This window comes from Protobothrops mucrosquamatus, unplaced genomic scaffold (genome assembly GCF_001527695.2).
Source record: "Protobothrops mucrosquamatus isolate PMUCROS unplaced genomic scaffold, P.Mucros_1.0 scaffold2762, whole genome shotgun sequence".
In the NCBI taxonomy this organism is placed as follows: domain Eukaryota; kingdom Metazoa; phylum Chordata; class Lepidosauria; order Squamata; family Viperidae; genus Protobothrops; species Protobothrops mucrosquamatus.
Window position 1 is genome coordinate 59498 of NW_015388801.1, and position 22541 is coordinate 82038.

General features: G+C 47.3%; 1 protein-coding gene across 1 annotated transcript in view; it reads right to left on the reverse strand.

The window, feature by feature from the left end:
• The window catches only part of LOC107296358 (major histocompatibility complex class I-related gene protein-like), a 15397-nt gene extending 12552 nt beyond the window's left edge, over window positions 1–2845 (reverse strand). Inside the window, exons 1-2 of the mRNA XM_015825704.1 lie at window positions 2829–2845; window positions 874–938 (exon numbers count right to left, since the gene is read on the reverse strand). Coding sequence (XP_015681190.1) covers window positions 874–938; window positions 2829–2845 — 82 coding nt within the window. The remainder of the gene's footprint in view (window positions 1–873; window positions 939–2828) is intronic.
• Window positions 2846–22541: the final 19696 nt, after the last annotated feature.

The window sequence follows — 22541 nt, forward strand, 5'->3', positions numbered from 1 at the left end:
CCTGGGGTGAGAAGCAGCGGGGTCCCGAGCCTGATGCTGCCCAAACATGCCGCCATCCCCTTCAGATCGTCGGCCGCCACTTTCTGCCTGAAGGTCCCCCCAAAAAATCCTATGGGGCGAAGGGGGGACCGATTGGAGAGCCTCACGAGAAGAATGAGCGAGGAGGTGGCTGTGTTCACACGACAGGGGTAACCAGGTCATTTGAACGCTTAACCGGGTTGTGAGCAACGCCTCGCTAGGAACCCCCCCCCCCCAAAAAAAAATCCCGCAAGACGTGGAAAAGAGCGGCGCTGCTCGCTCTCTCTTCTTCCCGGACTCGGAGGAGGGGGAGTTCAACGGAGCTGGGGAGGGGACCGCGGGGAGGCGGAGCCGGGGCGGAGAGAGGCGTGTCCTTGGTTGAATGTAAAATCTTCGGGTGTAGGCGCGCGGGGTTGGGGGGACGATGCCGCTGCCCCGGCCGCCCCTCTTGCTCTTGGGGGTCGTACTGGCGTCCTTCGGGCGGGGGCGCTTTTGCGGTGAGTTTCTGGAAGGCTTTGCGAGCTGGGGAAGGTGGGGAGGGAAGCAGAAAGGGAGGGGAGGGAAGGGGGAGCCCCGGGCTGGGTCTTTCTCTCCCCCATTCCCCCCACACACTCCCGTCCCGAGCTCTTTTCCCCCCCAAAAGGAAACCTTTTCCTTCTTTAGCTCTTCACCGAGCCTCGTTTTAGCACTTTTAGTGCTTGATTTGGGATCCGTTCCGTTTTGTTATTTCTGGGGGTGCCGAAAGTGAAAATCAGAACAGAAGCTTTCAATTTCAGGACTGCCCTCCCCCCCTCCCCTCTTGTCCGGGCAACGGACCTGGGTTCCTGCCATTCAGCCCCATCCTGATCAACAAACCTCGCTCTCCCTGGGGAACAATCAGATCTCCAGCTTCGCCTTGGTTTGGAATCCTCTTTGTATTTCTGGGGAAAGGGAAAGTGAAAGTAAAAACAGAACTCTCGAATTTCGGCGCTTCCTCCCTTCGGAAGGCGGCCTGACTGGGGAGCAGTCGGGGCTCCAACTGACTTTTTAACCTCCGAGCAAATAGGGTCTTCCTGACTCTCTTCTAATAATAATAATATAATAATAATGATAGTAAAGTTGGAAGGGACCTTGAAGGTCATCTAGTCCAACCCCCTGCTCAGGCAGGAAACCCTATACCATTTCTGACAAATGGCTGTCCAGTCTCTTCTTAAAAACTTCCAGTGTTGGAGCATTCACCGCTTCTGGAGGCAGGTTGTTCCACTGGTTAATTGTTCTCACTGTCAGGAAGTTTCTCCTTAGTTCTAGGTTGCTTCTTTCCTTGATTAGTTTCCACCCGTTGCTTCTTGTCCTGCCTCCAGGCGCTTTGGAAAATAGCTTGACTCCCTCTTCTTTATGGCAACCCCTGAGATATTGGAACACTGCTTCTCAGTTGGCAAGGCGGAGAAGAGGGGGCTGTGATCCGGGTCAAGCCCACAAGAAGCTGGCTGGGAATCCCGAGGGCCCAGGGCAGCTGCGGGAGCATCTTAACCAGATGTGGGCCTGGCCAGCTGTTCCTCTGTGTGGGAAAGTCGAGGCATGAAGAAACAGCCCTGAAAGCTGCGCCTTATCGTCCCGCTTCCCACCACCGCTTCACACTTGTGGATTGGTCAGGGTCCGTAAGATTATCTGGGACACTACACATCCTCTTCACGACCTGTTTTCCTTGTTACCTTCTGGGAGGATGGGGCTTCGTGGTATCCGAAGCAGAACATCCAGATTCAGCCAGAGTTTCATTCCATACAGCATTAACCTTGCGAACTCTCAAGCTTCCTCCTTCCGTTATATATTCAAGATGGACAGTGTTTAATATTTATTGCTATGTATATGTAGGGATGTGGGTCTATACATATGTTGTTCATAGTATGTTTAGGTGTGCGTCATGTATGTGTTTCACTTTGAGAGTGGGCAACTAAATTTCATTTTTGATGTGTGCCGTTGTGCCCACAGTATAAAAATGACAATAAAGGCTATCTTATCTTAAACCACAGACAGTTGAGGTGGGGTGTGTGAATGACTCTTTTAAACTATTGTTTTGCACGGGAAGATCTTCATTCAGTGATGGCGAACCTTTTAGAGACCGAGTGCCCAAACTGCAACCCAAAACCCACTTATATACTGTCGGGTGCCAGGTATGCGTGGCCCATTGGGTGGGCGTGGCCCATTGGGTGGGCATGGCTTCGGTTATAACGGCAGACTGGGTGGGACTAAAAAGTTCAATCAATCAATTGCGAGATCATTTTTTTTCCTGTGAGAAGTTGAAATTGATTGCTTGAACTTTTTTTTTTTTTGCACACAGTGGCGGAGGCCTAAAGCGAAAAGGTTTTATAAAACCCAGCTGAAGGACTGGGGCGACGGTGCGCGTGCCCACAGAGAGGGTTCTGTGTGCCACCTGTGGCACGTGTGCCATAGGTTCGCCACCACGGCCTTAGTTCCTGCCTTCTATGCCTAGTGCCAGCTTCTCCCGATAAACGTTCCTTTTGGAATGATGCCGTTCCAGGAGTTCTGCTTTCTTGGGAAGAGAGATTGAAGTGGGTCCTTACAACTAGGGGCTCGCTGCTCGGGTTTACAGGCATGAACCTTCCCAAGCAGAGCCAAAAGAGGGTGACCCACTTTTTTGGGTGTGTGTGTGTACTGTATGTTGAAGGGGATGGAGCCGCAGTGCAGACCCGCCCTAGTTCTCCCTTCTCCTTCCTCCCTCTCCAGGCTCTCCTTCGAACTCCCTGTGTTATTCCTACCTGCATCTGCCAAAGCCCAGCCAGGGGCTGCCCCATTTCTCCATTAGGGGCTACCTGGATGACCAGCCCATTGCTCGCTATGATAGCCTCATCAGGAAGATGGAGCCTCTGGTGCCCTGGATGGAGGAAGTGGAGGAGGAGGACACGACATTTCAGATCCTTGAGTGGGTGATTGGAATCGACCTGGAGACGTTATCCACACTGGACCACCAGACTGGAGGTGAGCAGAAGCAGTTCCAATTTTGGCCTCCAGTGCCTGCATGGGGGCGTAATGGTGAGCTTTTCTTTCCTGTAAAGGAAAGACACCCCACTCCCCCCCGATCCCCAGTTATCTCACTAAACTAGACATTCTACACAGACCGATGTTGGAAGGGACCTTGGAGGTCATCTAGTCCAGCCCCCTATAACAGACATGTCAAACACAAGGGCCAGGGGCCAGATGCGGCCCACGAAATGGTTTCATGTGGCCCGCAAAGCCATCCTGGAAACAGTGAGGGAACGGCCCCCGCTGCCTTGGCCCTGGCCCAGGCCAGCCTGGAGCCAATGTACAATTTTGTGGTGGCCATCTTGGCACTTGCCCCGGTGGACCATGCCTTGGCACTTGCCCCGGTCCCACCCCCTTCTGTCAGAGACCCTCAGATCTATCCCACTTCTGCCCAGGCCCCCCCATAGGCACCCTTGATGTGAATGATGTAGAACTGGCCATGCCCACCCAGTTGACCATACCCACTCCATCCACGCCCACCCATTAGGCTGCACCCACTCTGGCCACACCCATTTCTTGCCTAAATGTAGAACCTTACTTTTTTCACCATTGAATTTCATTTTGTTAGATAGCACCCAGTTAGATAGCACCCAGTTAGATAGCGCCCAGTGTTCAAGTCTGTTCAGGTCCTCCTGTATCCTAAGCCTGTCTTCTGGAGTGTTGGCTATTCCTGCCAGCTTGGTGTCATCTGCAAATTTGATGAGTTACCCATCTATCCCCTTGTCCAGATCGTTGATGAAGATGTTGAAGAGCACTGGGCCCAGAACAGAGCCCTGGGGCACCCCACTACACACTTCCCTCCATGTAGATGCAATTCCATTGAGGACCACATCCATCTGGTGGTGATGCTGTCTACCCCACATTTTTCTATCTTATCAAGTAGTAGGTTGTGATCTACTTTATCAAATGCCTTACTGAAGTCCAAATAAATTATATCCACAGCAAAGTGTTTGAGTTTCAGCTTCAGCTGGTGGGATGGAAGTAAACATTTGAATCAAGTGTGGGGCGTCCAGGGGAGAGGAACTCTGGACTATTCCCACCCCCCTCTGGGTCTCTTTCAGGGCCTCACACCTGGCAGGCGGCTTTGGGCTGTGAGCTCATGGAAGATGAGAGCAAAGGAGGGTTTTTGCACTATGGCTACGACGGGATGGACTTCATCAGTTTCGACAGGGAGACCCTCAGATGGGTGGCAGCTCAGCCCCAGGCCGAGAAGGTCAAGGAGGAGTGGGAGATTCATCCAGGGCGGTCCCAGAGAAAAAAAACCTACCTGGAGGAGACCTGCATTGAGTGGCTGCAGAGGTACCAGTCGTGCAAGGATGAGGCTCCTCAGAGGATCGGTGAGTGGCAAAAGGGGGGGGGTCTCCATTGAACATATTTCTGTACACTCCCCCCCTCCCCATGTTATTTCTGTCCTACAGTACATAGCCAAGCCACCCTTTGCAGAAAGGCGGCGTCCCACATCACATTACAGAAGGAAAATAATCTTTAATGTCCGCCCCCCCCCCAAAAAATAAGGACTTCAAAGATTAACTGAGCAAGAAATTAATGCTAAATGTCTTGTTCTATTTTCCTGAGAAAAATCTTGCAAAGAAGAAAGGAATGTCCCGTGTTTGGATCAGAAGGGGGGAAAAATATAGCCTATTCCTGATTTCTGTCCAGAACAACTTGAACAAATTCAATTGGGGGAAGACTGTAAAATTAAATCAGACCCCAAACATTGCAACTATGTTGGTCAATTTAATAATAATAATAATAATAATAATAATAATAATAATAATAATAATAATAATAATAATAATAATAATAATAAAAGTTGGAAGGGACCTTGGAGGTTATCAAGTCCAACCCCCTGCTCAGGCAGGAAACCCTATACCAGAGGTTCTCAACCTGTGGGTCGGGACCCCATTTGGGGTCGATCGACCATTTCATGGGGGTCGCCAAGCAAGGCTGTCCGCCATTTTTTTGGTCCGCCATTTTTTTCCCCTTTCCGGCGGGTGCCTTACCTCCCTTGGGCTGGGCCAGCTGGTGGTTGGCCTGCTCCGTCTCTGCCGCTTGCCAACTACCCCTCGGCCGGCGCAGGGGGCGGAACCACGCATGCGTGGCGCTCCCGGGCAGGGAAAGTCCTCGACTTACAACCGGTTGGGTAGTCCTCGACTTACAACCGGTTTAGTCCTCGACTTACGACCGGTTTAGTCCTTGACTTACGACCGGTTTAGTCCTCGACTTACAACCGGTTGGGGTTGTGGCATTAAAAAGGTTGAGAACCACTGCCCTATACCATTTCGGACAAATGGCTGTCCAGTCTCTTCTTAAAAACTTCCAGTGTTGGAGCATTCACCGCTTCTGGAGGTAGGTTGTTCCACTGGTTAATTGTTCTAACTGTCAGGAAGTTTCTCCTTAGTTCTAGGTTGCTTCTCTCCTTGATTAGTTTCCACCCGTTGCTTCTTGTCCTGCCTTCAGGCGCTTTGGAGAATAGCTTGATTCGCTCTTCTTTGTGGCAGCCCTTGAGATATTGGAACACTGCTATCATTTGAGAGACTTACCCCAAATTGCAGAGGAATAGAATAGAGCTGGAAGGGACCTGGGAGGTCTTCTAGTCCAGCCCCCCCCCCCCACTTAAGCAGGAGAACCTATACCATCTGAGACAAGTGACTGTCTAGCCCAGGGGTAGGCAACCTTGGCTCTTTTATGACTCGTGGACGTCAACTCCCAGAATTCCTGAGCCAGCATGGCTCAGCTTGGAAACCTCTCCCTTTCCCCTCAGCGTGGCTGGCTCAGGAATTCTGGGAGTTGAAGTCCACGAGTCATAAAAGAGCCAAGGTTGCCTACCCCTGGTCTAGCCTCTTCTTAAAAATCTCCAGTGATTGAGATTTCTATGTACCCCTTTCAGAAATGAATCTAAAGAGCTTCAGTGTCCCATCTTTGAGGCTCCCGCAGGTTCAGAGGAGAGGGAACAGTGGGAGAGGATGACCAAAGAGAAGCCCTTCCGTGTTATTAAGTCACATTGATGGAAATTCTCGAAATCCCCGTTACTCTGGTGTTGCTGTTTCTGCAGAGCCCCCAGTGGGGAAGGTGACTCGCAAGGAGGTGGATGACCGTCTGGAGGTCCTCATCTGCCAGGCCTTTGGCTTCTACCCCAAGCAGATCCAGGCCACCTGGACCAGGGACGGAGAGGCCTGCCAGTACGAGACCCTCCCTAGGAACGTGGCCCCCAACTCAGACGGCACCTATTATATCTGGCTCAGCATTGATATTGACCCGAAGGAGAGGGACAGTTTCCGGTGTCGCCTGGAGCACCAGGGCTTACAGGAGCCCCTGGTCTTGACCTTGGAGGAGGAAACAGGTGAGAGGCTGAGAGCACTGCGGCATGTAGAAGTCGATTTTTTTTCCCCACCGGTGTTTGAAATGGTAGGAAGGGAGTTAGTTTTCTCTGCACCATCTCGTGTTTGCAGGTAGAGAGCAGGGAATACAGTCCTACATTCAGCGATAGGAGAGAAGCGATTTCTTTAAGGGGAGTTGGAAGTGGTAACTTAACAGCAAAAGTATGAAGAAATGACACGTGCTATGAGATGATGTGATAATGATGCATGATGGGGTGGTGGCTTTTCTTTCTGCCCTTCAAGGCCATTCACTACTCCCTCTGCAGCTTTGGAGGGGAGGAGGGCTTTCTTCAAGTGGGGGCACTTCCTGGTGGCCGGTTCAGCCTGGGAATGACTTCCATTGCTCAGCGCAGTGATGGCGAACCTTTTAGAGACTGAGTGCCCAAACTGCAACCTAAACCCCACTTATTTATTGCCCGGTGCCAGGTGGGCGTGGCCCACTGGGTGGGCGTGGCTGTGGTGGTCATGGCAGATTGGGTGGATGTGGCCAAGGTGGGCGTGGTCACCTCAATGTTGCTCGTGGCGTGGGACGCCTGTGGGGGTGGGCAGGGTTGGGGGAGATCCAGGGGGTCTCTGGCATGTGGGGCGGTAGGCAGGAGACTCATCCTGAGGGGTGAGGTGAGGCAGGGCGGGGGTGCCATTGCCATAGGGCAAGGCAAGGGCCGGGGCGGCGGCTGCCTGACACCATCGGCCCCCCGCACACAGAGGCCAGCGAGCTGCAGCGCGCCATCAGCCGTTCAAAGAAGCCAGCTCTGAGCTGGATGGCCGGCCGACAGCTGAGGAGGCGATGCAGTGGGTCGTGCCCGGGAAAAGGAGAGCGTGCGAGGCCAGGAGGGATGGGACGGGGGGGAGGGAAACAGCCGTGCTGGGATGCATCCAGCCACGTGGGACCTCGGCGAGTTAGCAGGCAGCTGGTTGAAGAGGGACAGTTGCCATCTTCGAGGCATGGCGCGAGTGCCCACAGAGAGGGCACTGAGTGCCGCCTCTGGCACGCATGCCATAGGTTCGCCACCACTGGCTCAGCGTCTCCGCTTCAGGGAACTCAGCATCTGTCTAATCGGAACCATCTTTTCTCCTTCTTTAGCTAGAATATGGTGGATTGTTATGGGCGCAATCTTGGCAGCTGGGATTCTCTTCCTGATCTGTAAGTGAAACAACATGTCCGCTGACCTCGGCCAATGTCTTTTTCTGTGTTGACTGAGCTGGTGTGAATGAGAGAGAGTCTCTCTGAGAATGGCAGCCAGGATCCCTCCGAGACCCTTCCCCACGAATAGTGTTTCGAACAGGAATCAGAAAGGGAGAAGAAACTAGGCAGCTATTTTTTTTTTTTCCATTTCCTGTAAATCTCAGAATGTTCCACCTTCCGCTTGTCTGGGAGGAAGTCTCTTTAGCCTTAATAGATGTACTTCAGAGAAGCAAACATCAGGAACTCGGGAATCAAAGAAAAAGCCCCATAAATGATCTGGGAAGTGCTAGAAAACTCATAATCCTGCCTTTGAAGAAGGGAAGTTCTGGGGAAAGGATGGGGGAAATGGAGGGAGGGGCCTTGTGTCCTCTGCCCCTTCTTGCAATCACACCTGGGGACAGAACTAAACCTCCTGACAGTTAGAACAATTAACCAGTGGAACCACTTGCCACCAGAAGCGGTGAATGCTCCAACACTGGAAGTTTTTAAGAAGAGACTGGACAGCCATTTGTCTGAAATGGTATAGGGTTTCCTGCCTGAGCAGGGGGTTGGACTAGGTGACCTCCAAGGTCCCTTCCAACTATTATTATGATGATGATGATGATGATGATGATGATGATGATGATGATGATGATGTTGTGCAGGGCAACACAAAACAAAACAATAGTAGAACTGGAAGGGACGTTGGAGGTCTTCTACTCCATCCTCAAGCAGGAGAGCCTATACCATGAATGCCAGAATAATAGAATTGGAAGGGACCTTGGAGGTCTTCTAATCCAACCTCCTGCTCAAGCAGGAAACCCTATACTATTTCAGACAAATCATTGTCCAATCTCTTTTTTAAAAACCTCAATTTCTGGAGGCAAATTGTTCCGCTGGTTAATTGTTTTCTCACTGTCAGGAAGTTTCTCCTTAGTTCTAGGTTGCTTCTCTCCTTGATTACTTTCCATCCATTGCTTCTTGTCCATTCACATCCATAAGGAACTGCTTTGCTACTTCCTTCTTCTTTTGACCTGCTTGTGATTTTTCTTCCTTGCCTGCCGGTCTTGGGTGCAAGTGCCAAGCCAGTCAGACATGCTTATCTTTTCGGAATCAACCATGATTGCTTCTTCTTAGCTCTGGCTAGGTTGGAATCGGGCTTTGGAGTAGAAATAAAACCCAACGGGATAGACTCTCACAACTTCAACCCATGACTGGTAAGTAAGCGAGACACAAAGAAGAAGGAGGAAATGGCAAAGTCCTTCCACATTGTTGCTTAATTCTTGAGGATTTAGTACAAGTTAAGTACTATTTAGTATTATCGGGAACAGCCCTGCTTGACCAGATTTGAATGGCTACGTTGGTAGTGGAAAACAGCACTGTCATATTGTATAGAAGCTCTAATGCAGTTTCGACTTGATTAGTACAGAGTTCAGAGAAGAGCAACAAAGATGATTAGGAGACTGGAGGCTAAAGAATATAAGGAACAGCTGCTGGAATTGGGTATGTCTAGTTTAACGAAGAGAAGGACGAGGAGGGACATGATAGCAGCGTTCCAATATCTCAGGGGCTGCCACAAAGAAGAGGGAGTCAAGCTATTCTCCGAAGCACCTGAAGGCAGGACAAGGAGCAACGGGTGGAAGCTAATCAAGGAGAGAAGCAACCTAGAACTAAGGAGAAACTTCCTGACAGTGAGAACAATTAACCAGTGGAACAACCTGCTTCCAGAAGAGGTGAATGCTCCAACACTGGAAGTTTTTAAGAAGAAACTGGACAGCCATTTGTCCGAAATGGTATAGGGTTTCCTGCCTGAGCAGGGGGTTGGACTAGATGACCTCCAAGGTCCCTTCCAACTTTACTATTATTATTATTATTCCTCAATAAGCCTCAGAAATGTTCCATTTCATTTTTCCCTGATGGAGGTAAACATATTTCTTTCTTAAGATGCTGGGTTATAGTTCAGGCAATTGTACTGGAGCCGTGGTGGCGCAGTGTTAGAATGCAGTATTGCAGGCTGACTCTGCCCACTGCCAGCAGTTCAATACTGATCGGCTCAAGGTTGACTCAGCCTTCCGTCCTTCCGAGGTCGGTAAAATGAGGACCCAGATTGTTAAGGGCAAGATGTTGACTCTGCTTAGAAGGAGGCGTAATTTAAGCACCAAGTGGTATATAAATCTATTGTTGTTGCTATTGTACCATCTGAGCCCTTCGGGGGGGTGGTCTTCACCTTAAGTCCATCCCAGATAGGAGCAGCTGTCCCAGAAATAAACTAACTGTCTTCTCTTGTATTTTTTTTTTTTTTTTTGCCATTTATCAGGCTGGAGATGCAGGAAAAAACTCCATCAGGAAGAGACAACTTGTTGTGGTCAAGTTTCTCCAGAAATGGTTCGTTCTCCCCCAAGTACAGAAGGTGAGATTCAAATTGAGTGATACTCCAACAGGTGAGCCTGACTATTGCTGAAGTCTATTTAAGAGACAACATTCCAAGCTTGGAAAATACCTGGGGCCAAAATTATCAGGCTTGCCTGGGGTTCCTTTGGGATTCAGCCTCTCCTGCCTGGGACCCTCTGATCAGCTGCTCTGCGGGGAAGAGCCAGCCCAGCTCAGCCTCTCCGGCACACACACGCTAAATAGATAAGTAAAATATAACTGGGAATTCGGTGATGGTCCTGCACTGTGCCTCCTAAACCAGATTCTTACCAGCCTCACTGGGTTGACTGTGATAATTTTGATAAATGTTATTTTATATCCCCAAAGAAAATGTTACACAGAACACAAGGGGAGAAGAATAATTAAAGGATGGCTCAGTTGCTATCTATGGATCTGACCCCTGATGTAAGAGGTTGAACGTGGGAGGAATAGAATAGAATAGAATAGAATAGAATAGAATAGAATAGAATAGAATAGAATAGAATAGAATAGAATAGAATAGAATAGAATAGAATAGAATCTGGAAGGGCCTTTGGAGGACTTCTAGTCCAGCCCCCTGCTCAAGCAGGAGACTCTACAGTAGTGGCCAAATTGTGGAAATCTTTTGGGAAAAGTGTACAGCAGAAATGCCACCTTTGGTTAAGTTTCCACCAATTTTTCTTCTAATTTCTTTATAACTGTAGCCTTGTTCACTTAATAATACTATTTTACATCGCTGTCATGGTTCCGAAAGTAGAAGCTCTTCAAAGAACTTTGAGGCATTGTTTTCCTTAAAGAATCTGGGCAACCAGTCAACTCTTTGCACCATTACTTTAATTTTATTACGTTTTACATGCTCATTAAATGAAAGAACACAAAAAAACCCAACCAACTTGATAGCGATCACATAACACACTGACAAATGTCCTCCTCTCAGCTTCAATACATGACATCAATAACTGAATCTACTGTGATTTGATTGGCTCATTGCCAAACGAGATGACACCTGATTGGCTCTCTGAACACTCATGCTCATTGGCTACAATCAGATGAAGGAAAGCTACCTGATATCAACCTAAGCAAGTTGTGCTTCCTTTTTCTGGTTATTTGGCTATACTTTTCATAGAATACAGTACAGATAATTGAACAAACTAAGTTGCATTACATTCTTGATTAAATTATCTTTCCATTGATATATAATTTTATGGTACTAGTCTCCAAAAAAAGTGGTGTTATTAGCCATCAAACCTCAAAAATACACTTTTCCCAAAAGGTTTCCACAATTTTGGCCACTATTGTATATCATCTCAGACAAGTGACTGTCCAGCCTCTTCTTAGAAATCTCCAGTGATGTTAAATGTTAACAAGAGAAAGAAGAACTAGGGATGACATCATAGCAGTCCTCCAATATCTCAGGGGTTGCCACAAAGAAGAGAGAGTGAAGCTATTCTCCAAAGCACCTGAAGGCAGGACAAGAAGCAACGGATGGAAACAAATCAAAGAGAGAAGCAAACTAGAACTAAGGCAAAATTTCCTAACAGTGAGAACAATTAAGCAGTGGAATGGATTGCCTTCAGAAGTTGTAGGTGCTCCATCACAGGAGGTTTTCAAGGAGAGAATGGACAGCCATTTCTCCAGAATGATATAGGGTCTCCTGCTTGAGCTGGAGGCTGGACTAGAAGATCTCTCAAGGGCCCTTCCAACTCTGTTGTTCTTAAAGTCCCAATGAAAGAATGGTCAGGAGGAAAGCCAGCAAAAGCCTTTTGAAGGGAAGAGAAAGGGAGAGAGAGAGAGAGAGAGAGAGAAACACCCATTCATGGCAATGGTTGCCAGTGATTGTAAAAATGAAGGGGGAGGAAGGGAGGAGACAAAAAATGTTAATTACAACTTTCTTTCAGCAATGATTATGTGGGGCTTTATCCCCCGGTGAAAAAAAGATGTTGAAATTAACCCGTTGGCCCCCAGTAACCTCAACCCAGAGACTGGAACTTCTGTCTTTTACCTTTGAATAATTATAATGCTTTTCAGCATCCTTTTAGACCAGTGTTTCTCAACCTTGACTACTTTAAGATGTGTGGACTTCAATTCCCAGACTTCCTAGATGAGCATGCTGGTTGGGAAATTCTGGGAGTTGAAGTCCATACTTCTTAAACTAGTCAAGGTTGAGAAACACTGTTTTAGACTTTAAATGCGCAAGAGGATAATGTGGAAGGTAGAGGGTCTTTTCACAGCAGCTGGAACTAAAATGAATATGCCCCATACTTATTTTGTTGGAATTTTTTCCCCCCTAAACAGGCGGTGGTTGTAGACTGCAAAACCCATCGAAAGATAAAGATCCTGTTTTCAGAGGAAACCGAAGAACGGGTCAAGCAGCAACGTGGACAGCTCTAACCGATTTTTAGAAGAGGCCACTTACAAGCAGTTGTGTTGGTTTCCAGACATGAAACCCTCACTGGAACCCCCGTTTGATACCTGAAATCTGGATATCTGGAGAACATTTAAACTAAAAATGGCTGGTGGATTCGTTTTGATGGATCCACTATTAGTGTCTGTATTATAATTGAGCCTGTTGTCTGGCGAGGTATGACAAGTACATTTCAGAATAGAGTAGAGTAGAGTAGAGTAGAGTAGAGTAGAGTAGAGTAGAGTAGAGTAGAGTAGAGTAGGGTAGGGTAGAGTAGAGTAGAGTAGAGTAGAGTAGAGTAGAATAGAATAGAATCAGAGTTGGAAGGGACCTCGGATGGAATGGAATGGAATAGAATAGAATAGAATAGAATAGAATAGAATAGAATAGAATAGAATAGAATAGAATAGATTCCCAAGTTACGAGCATTCACTTAACGCTCGTTCAAAGTTACATGATGAGCGCCCCCTAGTGTTTATGAGCAAGTCCCGAAGTTACAAATATTGCAGCACCATGGCAGTCGTTCGCCCTTACGAGCGACTTGAATGGCACTGCAACATTCACCCTATTTCCCCCACACACTCCTCACAACTGCTACCCCCTCCCTTCCTGCCGCGCCGGACTCACTTACCTTACAAAAATCTTCTCTGCCGTGATTTCTCTCCCTTTGAAGGAGAGGAGAGTCGGCTTGGAAGTGTTTTTTGCACTGAGAATGGAAGTTTCTGGAGTCTGTGATCTCGCGCGAGTGTTTGAAGTTGCACCAAATCACGGATCTCCGAGACTTTCATTCTCGATGCAAAAGGTGCCTGTCTCCTGCTCCTGCCCCCAAGTCCTTTCTGCCTGAACAGCAAGCCTGAAGCCTTCAACTGAGGGAGAAGGCCAGGCTCCTCGGATCCGTGTCCAGCCCGCCGGAGCTCACTGTACTGGGGGAGAAAATGACCCCATTGTCCCTGGAGCCTTCCTCCAAGTATACCTTCAGAGGCTTGGATCAGGCCCTTGGAAGCTCCGTTCTGAGCAGCAGCAGCTTGGAGCAGTCCTCTGAGGGCTGGATCCAGCCTCCAGAGGCATGCAGAAGTCCCCCCCCAACCTCTGTTCTTGGCGCAAATGGCTAGGAAAACCCCTCCGAGGCTTGGATCAGACCCTTGGAAGCTTCCGCCCCCCCCCCCCCGGCAGCCCGATCCAGGCTCCGGAGGCCTTTTCCAGGCCTCTACCACCTGGATTTGTGGCCGGGGGGAACCCTTCTGTGCCCCCCGCGGCCCAATCCGGGCTCTGGAGGTCTTTTCCAGGCCTCTGGAGCCCGGATCGGGCCGCAGCGGGCTGTGGATACATCCCCTGGCCTCAGATCGGAGCGGCAGCAGGAACCGCAGCAGAGAGGAAACAGACCTTTTCCAGGTGAGTCCCGCGCAGCAGAAAGGGAGGGGGAAGCATGAGGTATTTTAGTGGGTCGGGGAGGCATTGGGGGCCTGTTCCATCACTACGCCCTCCATGCCTTCCCCACCCTGAGATACCTCATGTTTACTTAATGAGCCGTATGCATTTTAACGAGGAAGAGAGTCACTCTATGAGTTTTGGATTTATGAGTGGAATGGGCAGGCTTCATTACACGCGTAACTCGAGGACTACCTGTAGAATAGAACAGAATAGAATAGAATAGAAATCATGGAGGTCTTCTAGTTCAGACCCACCCACCCACCCCCCACTCAAGCAGGAGGACCTATACCATCTCAGACAAGTGACTGTCCAGTCTCTTCTTAAAAACCTCCAGTGATGGAGCGCCCACGATTTCTGGAGGCAAGCTGTTCCACTGGTTAATTGTCCTCCCTGTTAGGAAGTTTCTCCTTAATTCCAGGTTGGTTCTTTCCTTGATTGGTTTCCATCCATTGCTTCTTGTCTTGTCCTCTGGTGCTTTGGAAAATAGTTAGGTCAAATAATAACCCTCAAGAGGTTTTTAATCTTTTTAAGGCAATTTGCTTTGCCCATAACTTGGGTGAAGTGCAAAAGGAGCCGTAGGTGTGGGTGGGGGGGGGGTCTTGTATTTTATTCCAGGGTAAGCAATCCAATAGCTACACCTTGCAAGATCCTTTACACTTAGGACCTGTATACTGCATGAACCCGAAAGAAGTCTAAGAAAATATCTATAAATCCCTCACATCCTGGGCATAAACTATTTTAATTCCTCCCCTCAGAACACTGCTATAAGGCATTGCATGACAAAACAAACAGACACAAAGACTGTTTCTGCCCTTGTGCCATCGCTCTGCCGAACATCTAATTCCCACAGCACTCTTATGCCTAAGGATAAGCACCCTTACGCCCCATAGTAAGACTGTACCACTAATATCCTCCTCATCATTCCTGCTACCCCCTCTTATTGGTATCAGTATAGTACTATGATTATATGACTTTATAAATACAAAGTTTGTATGTACAATGAGAGCTTCTGCACCAGAGACAAATTCTATGTGTATCCAGTCACATTTGGCCAATAAAGTATTCTAATTTTTTATTATTATTTACATTTTGAGGAGAAATTTGTTATGAGGAGGTTATGAGGAGAAATTTGTTATGAGGAGAAATTTGTCGGATTTTATTTGTCCCTCAATGTGACACCAAATTTTAAAAAAATGAAAACAAATAGGGCAGTGTTTGGTAGAGCCTCAGTGAACTGATATGATCTGATTTTTTCCCCAAATTTCTTTGGCTGTACAGGCAGTCCAAACACTGGATAAACTCCTGTGCCAATGCGTAGGGTTGTTTTTTTTCTTCCCAGCTTTATAAGTTATGGTTTGGGGAAGTTATTGAAAAAAATAAATGGGTGGGGTTTTTTTGCAGTTAAATTGTATAATGTTTTTATTTAAACAGGAAAATGAAGTTGGGGTCAGTACCATTTCTGCTTTTGTTAAAGTACAGGAGTCCTCATGATCTGTGGTAGATCAGAAGCCATTGTAGACTTTCGACAAGTTAAATACAATAATAGATTATTAACAGAGGGCTTTGAAGTTTAGCTTTGCTGTTTGTTTACATGTTAATACTAAATGTGTGGATACACAGACAGAGTATATAGGGGGAAACTATCACTGTTTAGCACAAATAAGCTAGGCGGGACAATATATATGTGTGTGTTTTGGTTTTTGTCTTCTCTAATGCACATTTTTTTCTCTTTTAATATTTTCTCTAATTTAGTTTTGCTTTTGTAATTTTTTTTTGTAACTTTCTGAATAAAATGAAATTTATTGAAAAAAAATGCCTGTCCATTAAGGTGGTAGACAAGATGCTGGTACTGAAGTGGTTTAGGGATGCTTTTAGTGTGGGAATGTTATTGATCATAATATAGTAAATTGAACAATTATTAGAATAATGATTTGTCTGCATAACTGCAATAATGATGTGTCTGCATAATTGCTAGAACAATGATGTAATGCATAATCACTGGGAAAATTCACTGGGAAAGTTCTCTGTCAGTAATACGTGGCAACCAAATGCGCTCTGCACATGGATACTTTGTATGTAGCAAAACCTTCCATTCTATGCCTGTGAGAAACGTTCCTAATGTATCACAGTGTGTATTTCAATGTGTAGCCCTTTGTTTTTTAAGGAGGGGAGTATAAAAACTGAAGTCTAATCACGCCCTCCTCGTTCAGAATTGCCTATCTCTAATATGCTCTGGACCTTGCGCAAATAAACTTCTCTGCTAACCCCTCTGGAATTCGTAAGAGTTCTTTCGTTTTCCACAAGAATCAGGTCAAGGCCTCCCATACCTTGTAGTTGTTAGCTGAGCTGTTGCTATGACTACCGAAGTCTATGGAGGTCCTCAGCCATCCAGGTCATGGTTGTCCCAAAGGTGCTTTTTCAACAGGAAACTGGTCTTTGTTTTGCCAAAACCAGAGTCCAGTTGCCTTTTGAAAAGGTTGCCTTTGGGACGACTCCTGAAGTTGTACAATATGTTTGATATGGCTCTTGGTGATTGGTATATTGTGACATGTGTTTTCATGAATGGTTCATGGCAATGTGTGCTTTTCAAAAGTGTAAAAAAAGGGGGGGGATCCACTATGGAGCAGGGTTGACCCATTTTGGAACTTCTTTGGAAATAAAAGTCTTACTCCTTCCAACCTATCGGGTATGGTTGTTAGGCTTGCATACCAGGGAAAAAAATTCCCAATTTTCCTCAAGTAACTCCAGAGCTTTTATGGTACAAAAATATGGCAAAAGACCGTTAAAAAGAATGGTTTGTGGAGAGATCGGACAAACAAAAATGCAGAGGACCGGTCTCCTGAGGAACGAAGATTTCAGTTAAGAAAGATTTTGGGGGAAGCAAAAAAGGAATTGATTGTAAATTTGATAATGGCAGCTAGATTAGTGATGGTTAAATATTGGAGACGGAATTGGGATATTCAAAGAAATGAGTGGTATAATGAAATATGGAATATGGCAACAAATGATAAACTAACGACAGAAATTAAATTTGAAAAAAGGGATGATTAAAGTAAATAATTATAATGACATATGGGAGGATTTCATAAAAACAGTCTTGGTGGAAGGCAAAGGGAATAAACCTGCTCAAGAATACATGCTGTTTTGGAGGGGATAAAGGCACAATTGAAATATATCGTATATTGTTAGTTGTTATATGAGAAGAAATATAGGTAATAAAAATGGGCTCCAGGGATGTGGGTGCACTGTAGTATTTGTATTTTTTATATACTGTTTTTTTATTTAGATGTATATGTGTTATGTTTGTATTATTTGTATTTGAATAAAATAAAATAAAAAAAATAAAAAAGAAAGATTTTGGGGGGATTTTGTCAAAGGGGTTGTGGGAAGCATTACTTCTGGGCCCCGCACCCCCCCACCCCTCTTGTACTTATAAGCAGGAGAAACTAAAGGTTGAATCATCCGGGCTGAAGTGTCAAAAGGTTGAATCCTGAAGATTGGACCAATATTTGTTCACTTGAGACATTTCGCTGCCATCTGAGCAGCTTCTTCAGTCAAAGCAACTCGTCGTTGGAAGGTACCACACCAGCTTCAGGGATTTCTCCCTCAAAATGACAGGCTAACAAATATTGGTCCAGTTGCCAATGTCATGGTTCCGACTAACAAAACACTTCAAAGAACTTCCAGGCATTGTTTATCCTAAAAAGTCTTTAATAGTGAAACAAAGTGTTGGCACAGCATGGTGGATGCCAAGATCTGAACTCCCCTCCCCTGAGCACATAATATTCAATCATAATTCCCTCCTCTAATTTGCAGTCATAAATCACCTTCTCCAATCTCTGGGTTTCTTATCTTAACTAATCCCCACACACATTCTTTCTCCTCCCCTCCCAGCATCATCTAATTTAGCTCTAAAAGTACCACACAAGTTTATACAGAGAGTGGCTGCCTCTTCATATTTTGTCAAAGCAAGAACATCCAATGTTAGCAGCGTTGACAGCCAGGATTCAATCTTTGGACACCTTTGCCTGGATGATTGAGAGTCTTCATCGACATAAATGGGACAGAAAAGCCAGCCGGAGCCCATTGGAGAGGTGGTCCTGTGGAACCATTTTGGCCCAGGCTCTCTACGTGAGGGTGAAGATTTGTTCTCCGAGCTTGTGGGTTGGTGTCCAAACGTTTAGTTACCAGGCTAGGTAACATCTCCAGCAGCATTTAGGGGATGTCAATATCAGTGTTCTTCTGTTGATAAGGGCTTAGGGTGTGTCGAGTGAAGGTCTTGTGATGGGTCAGGTGTGGGTCATCGGTGGGAGGCTTGTGATGGGTCTTGTGATGGGGAGGTTACATCCGGTCAGGGACATTGTGAGGTGAACTGGTGGGGGGAGAGGGGGCTTCGGTGGGTTGGTTAAGGGTTGGTGCGATCTCTGGTTGGTTGTGTGGTTGATTTGGATTCTACGGGGTTTGTAGGCTCGTTGTAGGTACAGTATGTCTGTTGATGGAATTGCCAGGCTCCAATGGACTCATAAGCGTGGCGGCTGGTAGCGTGGCCGATGATTTTTGTGTTGCTCCAATCGAGCTGCCAAGAACACCGACAGTGACATCCCCTAAACACTGCTGAAGATGTTACCTAGCCTGGTAACAAAACGTTCAGAAACCAACCCACAAGTTTGGATAACGAACCTTCACCCTCATCTTATGTTGGTTTCCGAATGTTTCGTTACCAGGCTAGGTAACGTCTTCAGCAGAGTTTAGGGGTTTAGCTCTTTTTAAGTTCCAGGCAACACCTGGAATTGCACTCAGGGCCCCATTAGAGGCCATGCAAACCCCTCACCTGCCTGCCCCAATATAGGAGTTATGTTGCTGCCCCGTCTCATGCCAGCCCCCGTACAGGATGCTGCCTTTTGTACCAGCTGCAGTTTCTGTGCAATCTTTCAGGAGAGTCCAACGGCAAACACAGGGCAGTAAATTAACCTGTTGGGGAGGGGAATCACAAGAGTGTGAAGGGACCTGGGGCTCTCCCTCAAAAAGGGGGACACATGGTGTAGGAGCCAAATCTGGGCAAAAGGATCTCTGGCCAGGATTTCAACCAGTCATCCAGGAAGACTTCTAAAGGTGTGGGTGTCCCTGAAAGTGGGAGGGGGCAGATTTCAATGCAGAGAAAAAATCTAAACCCCTTCCCCATTACTGACCCATTACTGGAAATTTTCAACAGAGGATCTCCTTGCCCATGGGGTGGGGTGGAGTAGGAGAGCAGATGGGCTGCCTCAGTCTCGGTCTTCTCCTCGACAGACAATTCTGAGTCCAACAATTCTTCAGTCACCAACTTCAACTTTGGATGACAGGGGAGCCAAGGGCGGCTACAGGACAGAAGGGAGGGGGAAATGCTCCTCCCCCTGCCCCCCCTTTGGGTCAGAACTGCATGTAAAGGACTGTGGGAAGTCACCCCCCCAGAGAAGGAAATATTAAAAGGGCAGAAAAATATATTTCCTCAAAGGATCTTAAAGAGACAGAAAAGCATGCCCAGTTTTTCCTAATAGTCCCAGGTCTCCCTCCCCCAAGCAGAAACCAGCTCTATAGAAATGCAGATGTAAATCCAGGAAGGTTGGAGCTAAAAAAATTAAGAAGACAAAGACACCTACAATCTACATACCCCATCCAAACTCTAAGACAGGACATAATAGGATTAACTCACAGATGCCAAAGGAACACAGGTCAAAATACATGACACAGGAAATAGCCTCAAACAGGAACAGGAAACAACTCCAACCAAAAGGCTCAAGAGGATATAAAAACCCACTCCCTACATGTGCTCGCTCTCTTTTTTTCTGCCAGAGCTATCTTTCTGTCTGGCTCTCCTCTTCAATAAACTGCAACCTTGTTTCTAAAGCAGTCACCATGTTTATTCCCAGCTTGGACTGAACCACGATGAAGACTTTTCTTTCAACAGGACCAAGCTGGGCCTTGATTCAGACATCTGTTTGTTGAGATCTTGGTGTTTGGTGACCTTGGCTTTTTCCTTCAAAACCTGGTTATGACAAAACTAGGCATCCTCATTGCTCTTCCGACATGAAAGAGAGAGGCTGGCTTTTTAATGTCGCTTGTTTTATCTTTTTTTCATAGGGCTTTATTTCTTTAGTGAAACCATTTATATTATAGGCATCCATCCAAAAAGTTAGGTTTTGTATTATAAACATTAAAAATGTATATAAAGAACATTTTTTAAAAAAAATAACAATGTGACCTAAAATAGAAAAATGACCACACCTCTTCCCATTCTGACCTCACTCTATCCAGGGTTTTGTGGTAACAGACAAGTCACATGTTCCCTAGGGAACATTAAAAGTGCATCCCCCAGTGGGGAATATTCCATAGGGCAGGGGCTGTAAGTGAAAAGTCCTGTTTCTGAGGGTCCACAAGGGGCCAATGCTTAATGGAAGAGACCTATAATGTCCCTACCCTATCCGGTCTGGTGGGATGGGCCCCTTAAAATAAGGAGAGGTCTTCTAGTCCAGCTCCCTGCTCAAGCAGAAGAACCTATACCAGTGATGGCGAACCTTTTAGAGACCGAATGCCCCAAACCGCCTTGCCCCTGCCCCGCCCCTGCCTCTCCTGCCCGCAGGGCCACCCACTGCCTCCATGGCCCACCACAGCAGATCGCCCAGGAGGCTCAGCAGTGTCATGGAGGCCACGCCCTCTGTCTGCGCCCTGCAGCATCATCTGCACATGATGGGGCGTGAGAGCGGAGTCTTGTCCCCACTGCCTGGTTGCCATGCCCTGGGCTGCACTGCTCCGCGGAGGCTGCGCCCGGGGTGACTCTCCTACAGGGGTGGCTCCTGGGAGGTGGCGGGGCTGGGGCGACAGCGTGTGTGCCCACAGAGAGGGCTCTGAGTGCCGCCTCTGGCACGCGTGCCCTAGGTTCTCCACCACTGACCTATACCATTTCAGACAAGTGACTGTCCAGTCTCTTCTTAAACATTTCCAGTGATGGAGCACCCACGATTTCTGGACGCAAGCTGGTTGACTGTCCTCACTGTCAGGAAGTTTCTCTTTAATTCCAGGTTGTCTGTGGAGAAGGCATCTTGTCTAATCACGTCAAGAAAACTATCTTCTCTAATCTGGAAGATCTCGTCTTCTTCGGGGCAACATTTCTCGACTGTGAAATGTTCGTCCAGTAGCTCTGGGAGACTTCTGGGGCCACGGCCCTCCACAGGATACCTTGTGCTGCAAACAGAGGAAATGGAGATGTCAACAACCCTATTTGTAATCAGATGTGGGTGTTTTCTCTCCTTCCCTTAGCTGTCTCTTCCCCCCACAGCAACCCTGTGGGGAAGGACGCCGCCGAAGAGAAGAAAGGTTTGCAATATCCCTCCATATAAATGAGAGGGATCTTCTAGGAAGGGGTCATCACTTCTCCCCCAAGTGTTTCCTTCCTCTCGTCTCTCTTATACCTCCAGCTCATCATCACCAAGAAGTCTTTATCCTAGACGGGCACCCCCATGTTTTTCCAGTCCACCCTGTCTCCCCTTTCCCCTCCTGTCCTTCCTGGACAGAAATCCCGCTATTTTCCCAGGATCCTCCAGGTCCTGCTCCCAGCTCCTTTTCTGTCTCCCTCTCCTCCCTTGGAGCTGATGGGCCAGAGAAGCTGAGCTTTGACCAATTTTCCCTTGTAGAGCAGCCAATCAGAGGGTCCCCAAGAGGTGGGGCTGAGCCCCAGAGGAGTCCCAGACATCCCACCATCCCTCCACAGCTGCCTTGGGAAGACTTCAGGGATAAATTCCTCCCTCCCCCAAAAAATCCTGAAGGTGTTAAAAGGTATTTCCCAGGTGTGGAGTTTTATCTCTTAAATAGACTTCAGCAACAGCAGAGTCTCACCTCGGATGCAGTTTTGGGCTGGAGCATCGCCTGCGGTTGAATCTTATCTTCTGTGCCATAAATTGGGGCAGAAGGATGCATTTCTAGATAACTGTCATCACAGGAAGTTGTCACATCCTGATGCAAATTTTTTCTCCTTCTCAGCCACTGGCCTAATATATGGCAAAAAGAGAAGATAGTTTATTTCTAGCAGCTCTAGAATATAAGATGAAGACCCCGAAAGGCCCAGATGGTACAGCTGCCTGGATTTTAACCCAGCCTCTTGATTTGTTTATTATAGCTGAAAGGCAAAATTGTTGGCTGACTAGAGCAAGGCTTTTCAACCAGTGGTACGGGTACCACCTGTGGTACATTGGCACCTGACAGGTGGTACGCGACCATCCTAGAAAAATGGTAGCGGGGGAGGGGAATGAGCTGAACTGGTGGCAACACCGCACAAACCTGAGCGGGAGATGGCTGGAGCTGCAGGGCTGTCAAGACTCAGCAGAAGCACCAGGATCAGTGCCGCTTTCAAGCTGATCAGTGCTTCTTCGGGGCTGTCAGGGCTCAGTGGAAGCGCCAGGATCAGCACCAGGCTCCAGCTGGAGCTCGGCACTGATCCTGACACTTCTGCTGAGCCCAGAAGAAGTGCCAATCAGCTGGAATAATAATAATAATAATAATAAAGTTGGAAGGGACCTTGGAGGTCATCGAGTCCAACCCCCTGCCCAGGCAGGAACCCTACACCATTTCAGACAAACGGCTGTCCAGTCTCTTCTTAAAAACTTCCAGTGTTGGAGCATTCACCACTTCTGGAGGCAGGTTATTCCACTGGTTAATTGTTCTAACTGTCAGGAAGTTT